This window comes from Pygocentrus nattereri, chromosome 24 (genome assembly GCF_015220715.1).
Source record: "Pygocentrus nattereri isolate fPygNat1 chromosome 24, fPygNat1.pri, whole genome shotgun sequence".
Lineage (NCBI taxonomy): Eukaryota > Metazoa > Chordata > Actinopteri > Characiformes > Serrasalmidae > Pygocentrus > Pygocentrus nattereri.
Genome location: NC_051234.1, coordinates 8,432,635 through 8,446,710, shown reverse-complemented (window position 1 = coordinate 8,446,710; position 14,076 = coordinate 8,432,635). Strand labels below are relative to the sequence as shown.

The 14,076-nt window shown below is 42.0% G+C and overlaps 1 protein-coding gene across 2 annotated transcripts in view; it reads right to left on the bottom strand.

Annotated features, from left to right (window-relative positions):
* Positions 1-13,580, bottom strand: part of LOC108426368 (mannosyl-oligosaccharide 1,2-alpha-mannosidase IA) — a 323,337-nt gene extending 309,757 nt beyond the window's left edge. For both annotated transcript variants that reach the window (XM_017695791.2, XM_017695792.2), the window contains exon 1: positions 12,043-13,580. In XM_017695791.2, coding sequence (XP_017551280.1) covers positions 12,043-12,558 — 516 coding nt within the window. In that variant the 5' untranslated portion in view covers positions 12,559-13,580. The remainder of the gene's footprint in view (positions 1-12,042) is intronic.
* Positions 13,581-14,076: the final 496 nt, after the last annotated feature.

Genomic DNA, 14,076 nt, shown 5'->3' with positions numbered 1-14,076 from the left:
AAACTACGATAAACCACCATCCTACCATCATAAAACATGCTATCTAGCATTAAACAGTTTAAACAGCTTATGGTAATCAATGGTAGTGTTGTAACAGACGTCAGATACTGTCACTGTTGAGGAGATTAGCGACTAGCAGCGCCAATCAGCTAGTTCACCATTTCTTCAACATTTAACAAAAGCAAGGCTGACAAACTGCCTATGTTAATATACATTTTAATAAGCCCAGTTCTTTTTTCACTTGTATTATTAATTAATAAACCTTTATTTGTCCCAAAGAGGCAATTTAAATCAACAGGTATAGCTTTACATTAACCACATTTAGCACAACAGAACTAGTATCATTTATTGGATTGCAAGCTAGTTTAACAGTCAATGACAGGGCATTGATTTGTAGTGTTAAAACAGGAGCCAAGCACAGTTGTGGTGTATCAGAGTAGCAGCTAGGAGGTAAAATCAGCTACTTCACATATTCAACAGGCTGCTTAAAAGTCATTCATTCAACAATAAACAATTTGGGGAAAATATCTAATTACGATTTTTGTGATCAATTTTGTGACAGTGATTTTGATTGTGATACTTTTTTTTTTTTAATTGGAAAAATACAATACTTCCAATCACAAAAATACAATTCACCAATTCCCATTTTTCGCCTTTTTGAAACATACGTATATGTACACAGTCACATACACACACAACAACAAAACTACCCAAAAAAAAATATATGCATTGATAACAATGAAGGATAAAATAATTAAATTAATTACAAAATACCATGTATTAAACAATAACAACCCCCCCACCAACGCCCCCACATCAAGCACACATTCAGTTGGGTAGTATCTCCATATCAGTGAAATAGGAAATAAAGGGTTGCCATTTATGGAAAAATTTGACCGTACATCCTCTCAACATATATATTTAATTTTCTCAAGTTTAAAAAAAATGACATCCTTGAGCCAACAGGAGATAGAAGGATATTTTACAGACTTCCAATGCAACAATAAGGTGCGTCTCGCTAGTAAGGATGTGAAAGCTATATCCTTTTGTGTAGAGTTAGGTGCTAACGAGGGGTCAGGAATCCCAAATACAGCGATTAAAGGGCAAGGTTGGAGATTCACCCCAAGAACAGTGGACATAGTTGTAAAATAACCCTCCCAGAAGCCTTTCAGATCAGGACAAAGAAAAAACATGTGGCTAACATTTGTCTTCCATTGCATTCCATTCCATCCACTTTCCGTTGATTGTGATACTGTATGTATTTCCTTTTCTGACTTGAGAACTGAACACTGAACGTGCCAGACTGCCAGTTAGTTGTGGTTGTGATGTCACAGCATGTAGTTGTTTGGTTGCTTCTGATTAGTCTGACTCGTACGTAAATTGCGTTCCCTCGCAAAATATTCTCGTCAGACAGCAAGCAAATGTAGGACCAGAGGTGCCCAATGACATTTCCTACAGAGCTTTGTTTTTAGCGCTAACGTTAAAAGCTATTTTCCCAGTTTCGCCAGTCTGTCCTGAGTTTATTCAGAAGTTGTGCTCTGCAGTGTCTGTAAATGTAGCTTTTACTGTACGAGGTCTCGGTCTCAGTTTCAGTTGGCAGTCACTAACAGCATAATCATGTTTGATTTTGAGAAGCGAGACCAAGTCTTTACACTTCAGTCCAAGATCAACGTAAAATTCGATGAGCTGCTTCATCTCTGAACTTAAGCAAAGCTTAAAAAAGCACAGCTTTTGCAAGGGAATGCAAAACATTGCATCATAATGCAAAACATTTGTGAGGGAACATAATTTTTTGCGAGGGAATGCAAATGTCATTAACTTACGGGCTCCGTAGACTCTGTAGGCTGTTCACAAGCTCTGATATTAGGTTAATTTTTCCCTAGACAGCATTGTTCATAATGTAGGCTATAATTATAATTGCACCCCTTGTGATTTGAAAATGGCTCTTTCAAAATTGCAATTTTGATATAAAAAGAATTAACCTTTCAGCTCTAACACCAAGGCTGAAAAAGGGCAAATAAAGCTGTGTATTAATAAAATCAGCCCTTTTAACTTGTACAACAGTAAGATTGAACATGGTCATTAAAAAGGTACTGAAAACAAACTACTCTGGGGGGAAAGTGTCCTCAAATTGAGCTAAATAGCTGCCGTACCGCCTCATTCAAATCTGGTTAGGTGTTTACATTACATGCCACAGAGCCAAGGTCCAAGACTCTATAGATTTTAGTTACAGGAGCACAGCAAAGCTTCCAAACTGCAACAATTCCTCTTCAAGTGGTTAAACATATGAGATAGCCAGCAGTTTCAGTTCACATGGCTCCCAGTGATGCCTAACGCTTGTAATCACAAAGCATGAAGCTTTCGAGAGCCGTAGAGCTGCACAGACATACGACTCTGAGACGCAATCAGCTGAATCAGAGCAGACTGATTAAAGTGATACTTCTGAAAATAAATAAATAAATAAATAAAATCCAAATTTACACAATTATCCACTTGTCCCCAAATGTAGGCAATCAGCCAAGCCATGTTTGGTGTCTAAAGTTGAGCTGCGAGGCTAAAAAAAAAAAAAAGGATTAAAAGGACAAAATTCAGGCTTCAAGGTGGCTATGGCTGTTTTTATCGTCTGAGACTTTGTGTCCACTGATTTTTCTAAATTTCTATACTTTGGTGGTGATAGGAACCAGGGGTCATCATGACTGCAACACAAATAAATCAATTTACTATCCAAAACCTATGAACCTACATGAGTATTCTGAGTTTTCTATGAAATGTTGATGATAGTAAAATAACTGAAAATCTCTTGGGGACTATTTTGCCTCACAACACCCTGCTAGTATTCCTCCACCATGAATGTATTAAAACAAAAGCATTAACAAAGTTTTAGGCCTCAGTATTAGCACAAAACTATCATGAAACAAAGTCTCAGGCAACAGGCAGTGCATTACCAGTTTATGTAATAACTTTCTGTGAAGGAGCTTTTAGACGTGGACGTCTGGTTCCTATCACAACTGTGAATAATTCTGACGCTCTAAGATGGAGCATTTCACACCAAACCACTCTGATATCTTTGTTTACATCTTTACCATATAGTTATGTGGAACTTTTGAAAAATTGGTAGACTTCCCCTTTTAAAAATACACTTTGAAGTGTGATTCAGACATGAATTTAGCACAGTGCTAACTGATAAGAGTATGAGCTAATTACTTATTAGCTTCATTCAGCTAGCTCAAGAAGCAGATTTTGGACACCAGATATCTCTTGGCTGATCAACAACACTTGGATTCACTTTCATATAACCATCACTTTAAAAGAAACGCGACTCATCTCTGTCCCGCTGAGGAGAGAAAGACGGGAGGGATGAGGAAGCTGTCTTGTCTGTGTCAGTCAAAGCACTCCAGAGGGATGGCTGGGTTTGATTCATGCTAGCTGTAGCCACTCTCATGCGATGGTAAATGTCTGCTCTTATCCACCACAGCCAGCTCCAGCATTGCTACACATAACCCAACCGCAACCGCAACCTACCCTGAGGGCGCAGAAAACTCACAATGCAAATAAACGTCAAAGCAAAACCAGCTACACATATGTGAAACTAGCCCAACACCCTCAGGGCTCAGACACACAACGGACAAATCCATGCAGTCATATGTGATATCACTGTTTGCCGGATTAATGGAACGCATTATGGACGAATGTTAGTGAGAAGCAGATGACCCGTGATGCTACACTGAACAAGGCCTGCCATTACGCTGCAGCCGCTAGTATCAATCCAGAGTCATTAGCACGTTAGTATCTGCTGGGATGATTTACGCAACCCCCAACAGATAGCTGACCTTCACACGTGTTGGAAAAGCCCCTCTTTCTGGAGAAAATGAGAGAAGAATGCAAAAAAAAAAAAAACCTTTCAGTTCCCCTCTGGTCAACTTTTCTGTGAAACCGAACCGTTAGCCTAGCTAGAGCTCACGTGACTGATCACATCTGTTTTTACCGACATTATCAGCAGCAGGCACGTGAAAAAAGCCTTGCTTGAAAAGACCCTGCTGACAAAAGTGGATCTAGAAGTGGTTCTGTTGGTTCCTGATGATTTTATAATGTGTTTTGGCTTTTTAATGGGTACATACTACAATATAAGGGATGATAATGGTTAAGCAGGTGACCAACGGCTAATCCAAAATGTATTTGATGGGTTCATAAAGGCATCTAAAGATTTTCTACAGATGTTCTACCAGATGTCCTGGCCTCTTCTAGAAATTGTTAAGCCAGTTCCTAACTGGGGAGCAAAAACATTTGGGTTTTAATCCTTAAGGTTTCTAATAGTCCCTTTTTAGCAGAGGATAGCAGCTAATTCACATATTTAGCACCCAATAAACAGCAGCAGGGTTGAAAAATAGCTTTTAAAGTAGCTTATTAATACACCTTGTTCTTTTAACAGTATGGCTGAATGTCACCGCTAATAATGTACAGTGAACAAACTACACTGAGAGAAAAAAGTGTCAGCATATCCAGCTAAAATGCTTCTGATCTGAATTGGTAAACCATTTTTTGTGCATAAAGCTCTAGATTCTTCTCAGCTGATATTAAAAGATACTAGAAGACACACAGTGGTCAAGATAAGCTAATCTGAGGCTTAAGTTAACTCTTGCCAAAATTCTGGCTATGAAAATGAGCTAATGCACCCAGCTATTACACTAACTGTCTAAACAAGACTTGCTACAATGCCAAATAAGATAGTAAGCTAACATGAGCCTAACTGTTTAACTAGAGACATGCCAAATAAACAAACATGCTAATGTGATATGCTAATGGGAACCAGACCGGCCAGCAGCTGAGAGGCCAGCCCTGCACAGCTTTATTTATAGTGCTGTGGTCATGCATTTCACCTCAAGAAACATGCTTCCTTCACAAAATGCTACGTCTCTGGCCTAATGTAGTGGACAGTCACACACTGTATGACACTGCAGTCTCCCTGTAGTCTTTTTTATGTGCTGGTCATCTCTATTTTCAGTGCAGACCAGCTGCTCTCTGCAGCTAGCCACATAACATCAGCATCAGATATGATTAAACAGATAAAATCTACACCTCCCTCTGACTCGGGAGAGACAGCCACTCTGGTAGAAAGAGTCAGAGTGGAAGCCAGAGGCAACAAGTCACTTCCCCTCAAAACAGGGCTGAAATACACAAGTATGAACACACAGCGGGGGGCACATCGATGTCCGACCCATTTTAGTGCACATTATCAGGATTTCTATGTTTCACTTCTGTGCTCACTGTAATTTTGACTTAATGGCAAGTATTTACCTGCTTAGTCTGTTAAGCAAGGAGTACCAGACATTAGGCCTATCACAGTTATTACATAAGCTAAGAAATTATTTTCAACAAAATGATGTGTTTTTATCACTTAGGATGCGCAAATAAATATAGGAAAACAAAGAAAAGCTGTTCCTGTCGTCAGTTGTTGTACTACGTAACGACAGCTAGGCAGCAAAATAGCTAATCGGACAAATTTGGCTATGTACAAATTACAAGCTTCTTTGCTCAAATCTGATTTTCTGCTCAAATCCGATCTCTCTGACACGACTCTGTTCACACTCGTTTAGGTGATTCTAATCTATCATTAATGTGGACGCACAGGCGTCCTGAAATGACCCTCATGACCACATCGTACTCAGTAATGTCACGTGAATGAATCACAAGCATCATCAGCACAAACTAACGGTCAGAACGAGCTTTGCTGTGAAGATAATTAACTCTGATCAGCTCTCAGCTTCATTATTAGAGCGAGACGAAGGAGAAAAAGGTGAGATGAGCTGCTTTTCCGCCATTTACAGGCTTTAACTTCTGTTTGGCGCTGCTGCCAGAGTAACTCTGAATGATGGCGCAGAGGAACAAAAGCACATGAATTCAGATCTGAGCGTCACATTAAGGTCACATGGCCACAAATCGGAAACGTATCCGATCTAGAACCACATATGAAAGTGATTCAGGTCGGATTTGAAAAGATCAGATTTGTGTCCACACAGCCCTGAAAACATCAGATCTGAGTCACATTAGGACAAAAAATTATTTGTGCCACTTCAACCTGGTAATATAAACACAGCCTTAGGGCCCACGGCGTAAAGCTGTCAAAAGAGTTCAATATACACAGTAAACATTATGAAAGTTTCAGAATGTACAGTTCACTCTCAAGTCCACGCAGTCCACATATGCAAACTAAGCTGCAGAAAACAGCCAGTTTAGAATTCACTGTTTTTGTGATGTCACTCAAACTATTCCATTTGCATACATCCTCCTATTCTGCCTCTAGCACTTTGGCCCCAAACACTCAGACAGAATTTATAAGGAGTGTTTAAACCATGGACTGATTTGTGAATGAGAAACAATGCTGGGCAGCCAATCAGAACAGAGCTCATTTACATATATCAGTGTTAAAGGTACAGTAACCAAAACGGCCTATTTAATTCCAAAACATAAAAAGAGGTTTTGCTAAAGAAACCCACACAAAGTTTATAAGTGGACCTCTTAGGAATAATTTAAAGGAAATAAAAAATGTAGGACATTTAATGTTTGCATACAGTAAACAAAAGAGACATTTAAATTGTTAATCACAACTATTTATATAAGCTAAAACTGCACGATCATGACAGGGCTCACAGGCATTGAGGCATAAAAAATAGGGCTGAACAATATATCGTTTGTTATTGGTCATTGTGATAATGGATAATACCACCAATAATATCACCAATGGCTTCAATGTGCAAATGAGGATTCTAACAAAGCTTTTACAGGATTTCCCAGACGAACCTGATTGAGCTTTTATTCAGGTCAATAAAATGTTTCAAAGCCCATCTTGTTTAGTGAACTATTTTTAGTTCATTTCTAGTTAATTCCAGTTAGTTTAGTTGTTCATAGCTGCCGATTGAAAAAAAAAAAGTTCGGAATTCATTATAGTCCTGTTCCCAGAATCTGTCCAGGTCAGATATTATCATACAGCAATTATTTAAGACGTGTGCAAAAGTTTAGGCACCCCTGGTCAACTGACATTTTATTGATTTTCTAAGATTTTCTGCACAATCATTCTACTGAATGTAACATATTTGGGGGGGATATGGCAATGTCAGTATATCTTACACTATATACAAACACATTAGTTAATCTGTGATGTGGCATAGTTACAGATTGTGATTGCGACTGAAAACACCCATCTGGACCTGCGATTGGACAGAGGCAAATTTCCTCACTGCAGACTTGGGCAATTTCAGTAAGGCAACACTGCGATAAGCATTAGTGAACGGTATATCGTGCAGCCCTTGTGTGAAAGCATGTTTTATTTCTCTTCTCCTCAGAGCGACCTCCAGCGCAGGGCCAGCTTGTGTTCTCCTCACCCAGGGACCAGAGCTGGCACTGCTGATGCAGAAGTCCAGAAATAGACGGCGGCTTTGGACAACGTCCAGAAAGCCTGACAAAGTGGATTCTCCAGTAACAATGAGAAACGAAAAGACTGAGGCTATAGATAGCCCTGAAAAAACACGCATTTATTCGCATTGTGCACTTCCACAGAGACACCAGGCTCTGAAAATGAGTCACAGAAATTGAGTTTTGGTGGGAAGAATAGTTTTAGAGAAACAGAAACAAGGCAAAAATTTATCAAAGGCTGGGCAGTCCCTTGGCTACTGATGGGGAAACCTCGGGTAGGTACGTACTCGAAGATAGCAGAACAAACGTCTCAGAAGAAAACAAAAGTGGTTTTCTTTATTTATGCCAGCCTTTCTGGCCTTTTGAAATCAAATAGCCAAACAAGAAGTGACAACACTGTGAGTAAAAGTGACAACATTCTAGGTTTGCAATTGTGCAATGGCTCAAAACAGAGTGACAAATAAGGTGCCATAAGCTTGAACTATATGAATGTATTACTGAACTGATATACGTCTATGATTTGATGATATGATCTACGATGGGCTTTTGTAGGTGCAATTAAAGGCGAACTCTAGGCTAAAACTGGCTTGTAACATGCTATTTGTCATGTGTTGTAATATACTGTACTTTGCATCTTTCAGCCTCAACGGTTTGATGCATTTCACAATTGTGTGTTTGTTTTTTTTTGCTTTCATCCATCGGTGTTCTCTCACTACAACACACAGCATGCACTACACAAATACATCATATAACCACTAGGAATCCCCCTATGTCTAAAAACAACTGCCAACGCAGCCACTGATTTAGGAGCCTATAAATCGTCGCTGTCCAAAGAAAAACAAGTATGTCCAAAATTGTACGTTTACAGGAGAGGGCAAAAACTCTATTACTTTTCAATGTAAGTTAATGAAATAGGTTTTTATTCCAAGTCATTTTAGAACATTTCTATTGGTCCATTCATCATGAAATTCTCAGACAACATAAAGGACGGCTGGTGTGTTGAAATAAAGTAGAAAAACAAAAATAGACAAAAATGGAGATACATGGTTATCTTTGGACAGCTTACAGACAGATGTCAATCTGCCTTTCGAGCAGTAACGTTGACTATCTGGTGTCCAGAGAGCATGGAAATAAAGTCTTAAAAACCTTCAAGATACATCATCAGAAGGTAGGTTTTGAAGAAAACTGGAAAATCTCACTCTAGACTCCAACAGCACCACTATAGCAGGGAGCAGTTCTGTCTGTAACAGATGTAATAATGTTTACTTTTTTAATCTTGGTCAGAGGACCCCTTTATAAAAAGCCTGCTAAGATTTATAAGTAGTGGAAATGGCAGATTAATCAAACCTGTTCACGATGCCTCCAATAAGACCAACTGCAATCTAACCAACGTGGTTTTAACAGTTATTTGCCGATATTGATATGATTCCAATATTATTATGCATCTGTAAACCAACTGCAACGGTCCTGAATTTCATGGTATTATATGTGTCACAGATTTTGCATGACAAAACATTTTTGATACAATGAGTCCCAGTCAACTACAGAACCCAGGCCTCTCTACAACTGAGTAGTGGTGCAGAGCTGCAGTGATGAGTCCTGCTTGAATCCTTTAGCCAGAAGTAGCAGCTGAGACAGCTGAGGGGACAAGGAGACATTGAGGGACAAGGATTCACCTTAAGTGAAGGATGTAACTGCAGCTCAACTTAAGGTGAAGCAGAATTCAAAAGAAGAAGCTGGGGAATAAAAAGCTACCTTCAGCTTTGAATTGACGGTAACTGGCACATTTAGATATCATATTTAGAAATGAGTTAGTGTAGTTAGCGTAGCGTCGTTTGATATTCACGTTGAGCAATATCGCCACTGTTCAGTCACCCGCTCTTTGACAATCATTACTGCACTTGACTTGGGAACCAAAGTGAATCCAAGCAGGAGATGAATACGAGGATGATATTGCTTGTACCAGCCTGGCTAATCAAGCACCCCAGGTAGGCTGATTTCCCAGTTCTGAGAGTTTTTTGATTATCGCTTTTAGGAATATCACAAACTAGGGTAAATGCAACTATTGAAACCATTCCCAGCACCACACATTCTACAGCATGAAATCAAGCTGTATTCGATTCACAGCCCACATCACCTCACGACCCCGTACTGAAGTGACTATTAACATGCGTATCGTGACACCTCTACAAATCTCTTACAGTTTACTTTGAATCTTTAATGTTAAAGTCTAAATCATTTATCTATTCCTAGTTCTCCCTTTCCCAAAGTCTCTGGGATGAGAGGTTTCGCTATAGCAGTGAAGGTGAGCTGATCTGATCGGGCTGATCTGAAGTGAACAGAATCCCCGACGTGATGTGAAAAACAGGGCTTTTTAATTACTTACTGGAAAATGATACCAAAAAATGACAAAAGACAAACACAGCGTACACACAGAGCCTCTCTCATGCCTTATTTTGGCATGAGAAGATCATTGATATTACTTCATATATATTCATATAGTCATATATCTATTAATTTACTTGGAGTTCTGTATTTTTACGGTATATTATAGGCAACATCAGGGCCGTTACCCTTATTTGCACAGAAAAGAACAACAGCTGTTTTCGTGCTTTACATTTTCATGTCTAAACTATGGTTTGTCCGTACACACACACACACACACACACACACACACACACACACACACACACATATATATATATATATATATATATATATATATATATATATATATATATATATATATATATATAGGGTGAGTCAAACGTCACGGGGGACAAGTTTTATTTTAGTTTATTTTTTATTTTATTATCAACTTTTATCTCCGGGGTCATCTCAAACAAATTGTGTTTGCTGAGAAAATCCGCAACAAACACCACCTTCAGCACCGCATCGTAAATAAAATGAAATAAAACTGTGTCCTGTGACTTTTGATTCACCCTGTGTGTGTATATGTATATATATATATATATATATATATATATATATATATATATGTACACATATACACACACACACACATATATATGTACACATATACACACACACACACACACACACGTATATACACAAGATTATTTTCTATATTTTAATATTTTTACACATTTTCTGTTTATCCCTTTTAGTTCAGTGATCCACACTAGAACTCCTATATACACAAATGCAAACGTATGAATCTTACAGTAAAGTATGGATAGACAAATTCATTGTGAATGATATTTTGTCTGGCCACAATAACACCAACTCTGCTTCTGCGCTGACATTCCCCAGCATCCTGCACGAAAACCGTCGAAATTAGACTGCACAGTGACCGGTGTCTCTCCAGCAGCCGGTCCACTCGCCAACCAGCCCACAAACGGCCACACTCTCTTATCATCTCAACTCTATTACATTACATTGTTACATATTTACACTGTTTTTTTCCGCTTAGTTCATACAAATAAAAACCTCCGCTTCTCATGCAACCTCACAGAAACGCAAATGAAGCACCGACTGCCACCCCCCCGTTATATACTATATGAAAAGTCCTGGTCCGAGCACTGACCGCTATCCTTGCTGATCTAACGCACCAACAAAAATGCTACTTAGTGTTTTTCAACGTTATCTCTACCTGCTGCATCTGTAGCATGTGGACGCAGCTTCTCTGGGCTTAGATAAGAACAGAAAACCTGTTGAGTCAAAACTCAGCTGCAGTTCTGAGTCAACAAGTTTTCCATTCGTTACAGAGATGCAGCAAATAGAGGAGAGGCTGAGGAACACTAACAACGTCCGTTAATCAGCTCTTACTGAGCTGAATGTGAGAAAGCAGGGAAAAACAGCAAAATACAGCTGGATGATGCGACTATAATTATCGTTGTTGTGATGAATGATGTCACGGTGTGCCTCTCCGAGCACATCGTGGCTATTGTGAGTACTTAAAGAGCACTTCACTGCATGTTTGATTACTCAGAGAGCATCATTAGTCCTTTTGCACTGGGTTTAGTGCAGCAGTGTGAGATGTTTAATATGAATTTTTTTCAAATGTGGAAATACGTTGACTGCTCCAACTCATCAGATGTCAGTCAAAATACACATGGTGAGTGATCATATTTCATGAAAACTTCTTAAACTATCGTGATGCTGCATTTTTGCCACATCGCCCAGCTCCAGGTCATTCTGGATCATTTATGCTGGCCCTTTTTTGAAATTTGGTTATGAAATAATAGACAACTGGTGTTTTTATATTCTGTGAAAATATGAAAAGAGATATGGGTGTTTTTTTTTCCGAGAGTGACGGCATGAGTCCGTCCTTTGATAGCATGTGTTGTACCACACAGACTGTGCCAAACGCAACAGAGTGACCACAAATAAAAGGAGTGCCCAGTTACAGTAAGACAGAATTTACATGATTCAATACAGAAATACAATGCATTACAAGTTGTGATGTAACATGTTTAGTGTGTGAATCGAGTAAATCCAGTTACTTTACTTTTAACTATTTGCTGCTATTGTGGTGCATAAAGGGTTTGTAAGGGTCACTTCTTCCAAAAAAGCAAGTACTCCAGGACTATGACCCACCTGTCTGTCCACTCATACCCTCCAGCCGCACTTATACCCTCCACACACACAGAGAGCCCACAGCGACCTCACCTCTCTCACTTTATCCCTCCGCTGGACGGTCTGCGGGTCAGCCGGCTTGCCGCGGTCAACTCCGAGGGCAGGTTTGAGGAGACACTTCTTGAACATCTCGTAAGTAGCTCCTTTCCCGCCTTCCTTGCCATCCCTGGTCGCTGCGTCCCGCGCCCCGTCCACGGCGTCCACCTGCGTCCTCTCCTGCGTCCCCACCGACCTCTCCAAAGTCCTGGCATCGTGTGTCACCGAAGGTCTCCGACTGACCCTCAGCTTGCCCCCAGCCTCCACCTTCAAGGGCTCCCCGGCCGCCTTCCTCGGGGGATCCCTTGCTTCGCCCTCGGAGCGAGCGGTCACCGCCGGGCTCTCGTTTTTGGACAGGAAGATCCGCTTGAGACGCACCGAATCGGGCAGAAAGAAGAGTGCCCCGAAGCACAGAGTGACCAGGCCGGACAAGAACAGCAGGAAAACAAACTTTTGGGACAGGCGGAGCCCCATGCCCGGCGCAGAGACACCGGGTAACTTTCTGAACACCATTTACGAGTCCAGTCGCGTCTTTACGCACGGCTCCGCGTTACGCACAGACTCCAGAAGCCCTTCAGCAGCTCCAGGCGCGTGCCTTCTCATTCAGGAATGACCGCGAGGGGTCTGAGACGTGGCCCGAGAGTGACTGAGAGGTAATCGCTCCCCTGTCCTCTCCTCTCCCCTCCCCTTCCCTCCTCTCGCGCTCAAAGTGGCTGAGAGACGCGCGCGGCTTGCGTCAAACGCGTTGCGCACAGGCGCGTCATGACGCACCGCGAAGACTCGTTCTCCTGGTGACTCCTGCCCACATGAGCGCTCCAAAAAGGTCCAGAACAGGTCGCGAAGGTCAGAAAGGGTCTCGGCTTGGATTTCGTTGCTGCTCGTTATGAAAAACAACCGAAGCGTCTAGCGAGGATGGAGGCGTCAGTGGACAAAGCGATGGACGCACGTGTGGACAGCGACAGGCGGCTGTTGGTACTCTAAAATGTGGCCACAGACAGGCTGAGACATCCGAGCTGGGCTACAAACGACACCACGCTCCTCCTCTGATCGGAGTTTAGATCGCGAGCGCGAGCGCGAGCATGCCTTCTGCTTTGTGTCAGTTGAACTGCGTGCAAAGCCTCCTGGGTCCACCAAAAGCAATCGCAAGCAATCATCCAGCGAGGACTAAGTCCATGTGTCCGGCGAGCTGCACACGCACACGCACGCACGCACGCGCACACACGCGCAACCCCGGCGGCACCGTGTTGCTCGCTCGCCCATCCAAGCGGCTCAATTCAGCGAGCTAAAGAGCCAAAAAAGCTGCTCGCGCCCCTCAGCCTGCACGAAGAAAGGGGGGGGGGGCAAACAACAAGGCAGAACAGACGGCGCGTGCGTGTTCCGCCCGTGCACGAGGTACCACACGCGCGCGGAGATGGACGTTGTGTCGCCGGGCTGTAGAAATCCAGGGGAAAACGCGGAGGAGCTGGACGCCTTGCTGGTCTTCCGCCGCCTGCTCTGCTCTGCTCTGCTCGGCGCGCGCGATCGCCGGGCTGCGCGTTCACGAGCGGAGGAGGAGGAGGGAGGGAGGGAGGGGGTGTTGTTGCAGTGTGGGATGAGAAGGCTTAGCAGAAAAGAAAAGAAGGCTACATGAACCATCTGATGGTATAAAGACGAGAGGCGGCGTGTGTGTGTGTGTGTGTGTGTGTGTGTTTCCGCCACTGATCAGCAGGAGCAGCAGGAGTGTGTGGAGTGGAGTGGAGTGTTGGAGGTGGAGTAGGAGGAGTGAAGTGTGTGCTGCTGTGTCCACCGTGTGGTGGGTGTGGGTAATGCGCCCCACACAAAGAGAAATGTATATCACACACACACACACACACACACACATATGTATGTGTATAGAGAGAGAGAGAGAGAGAGAGGGAGCGTCTATGGGGGTGCTGACCACTGAAGAACAGGGTAACAGAGTATCAGAGAAACAGATGGACTACAGTCTGTAACTGTAGAACTACAAAGTGCAGCTATACAGTAAGTGGAGTTGATAAAATGGACAATGAG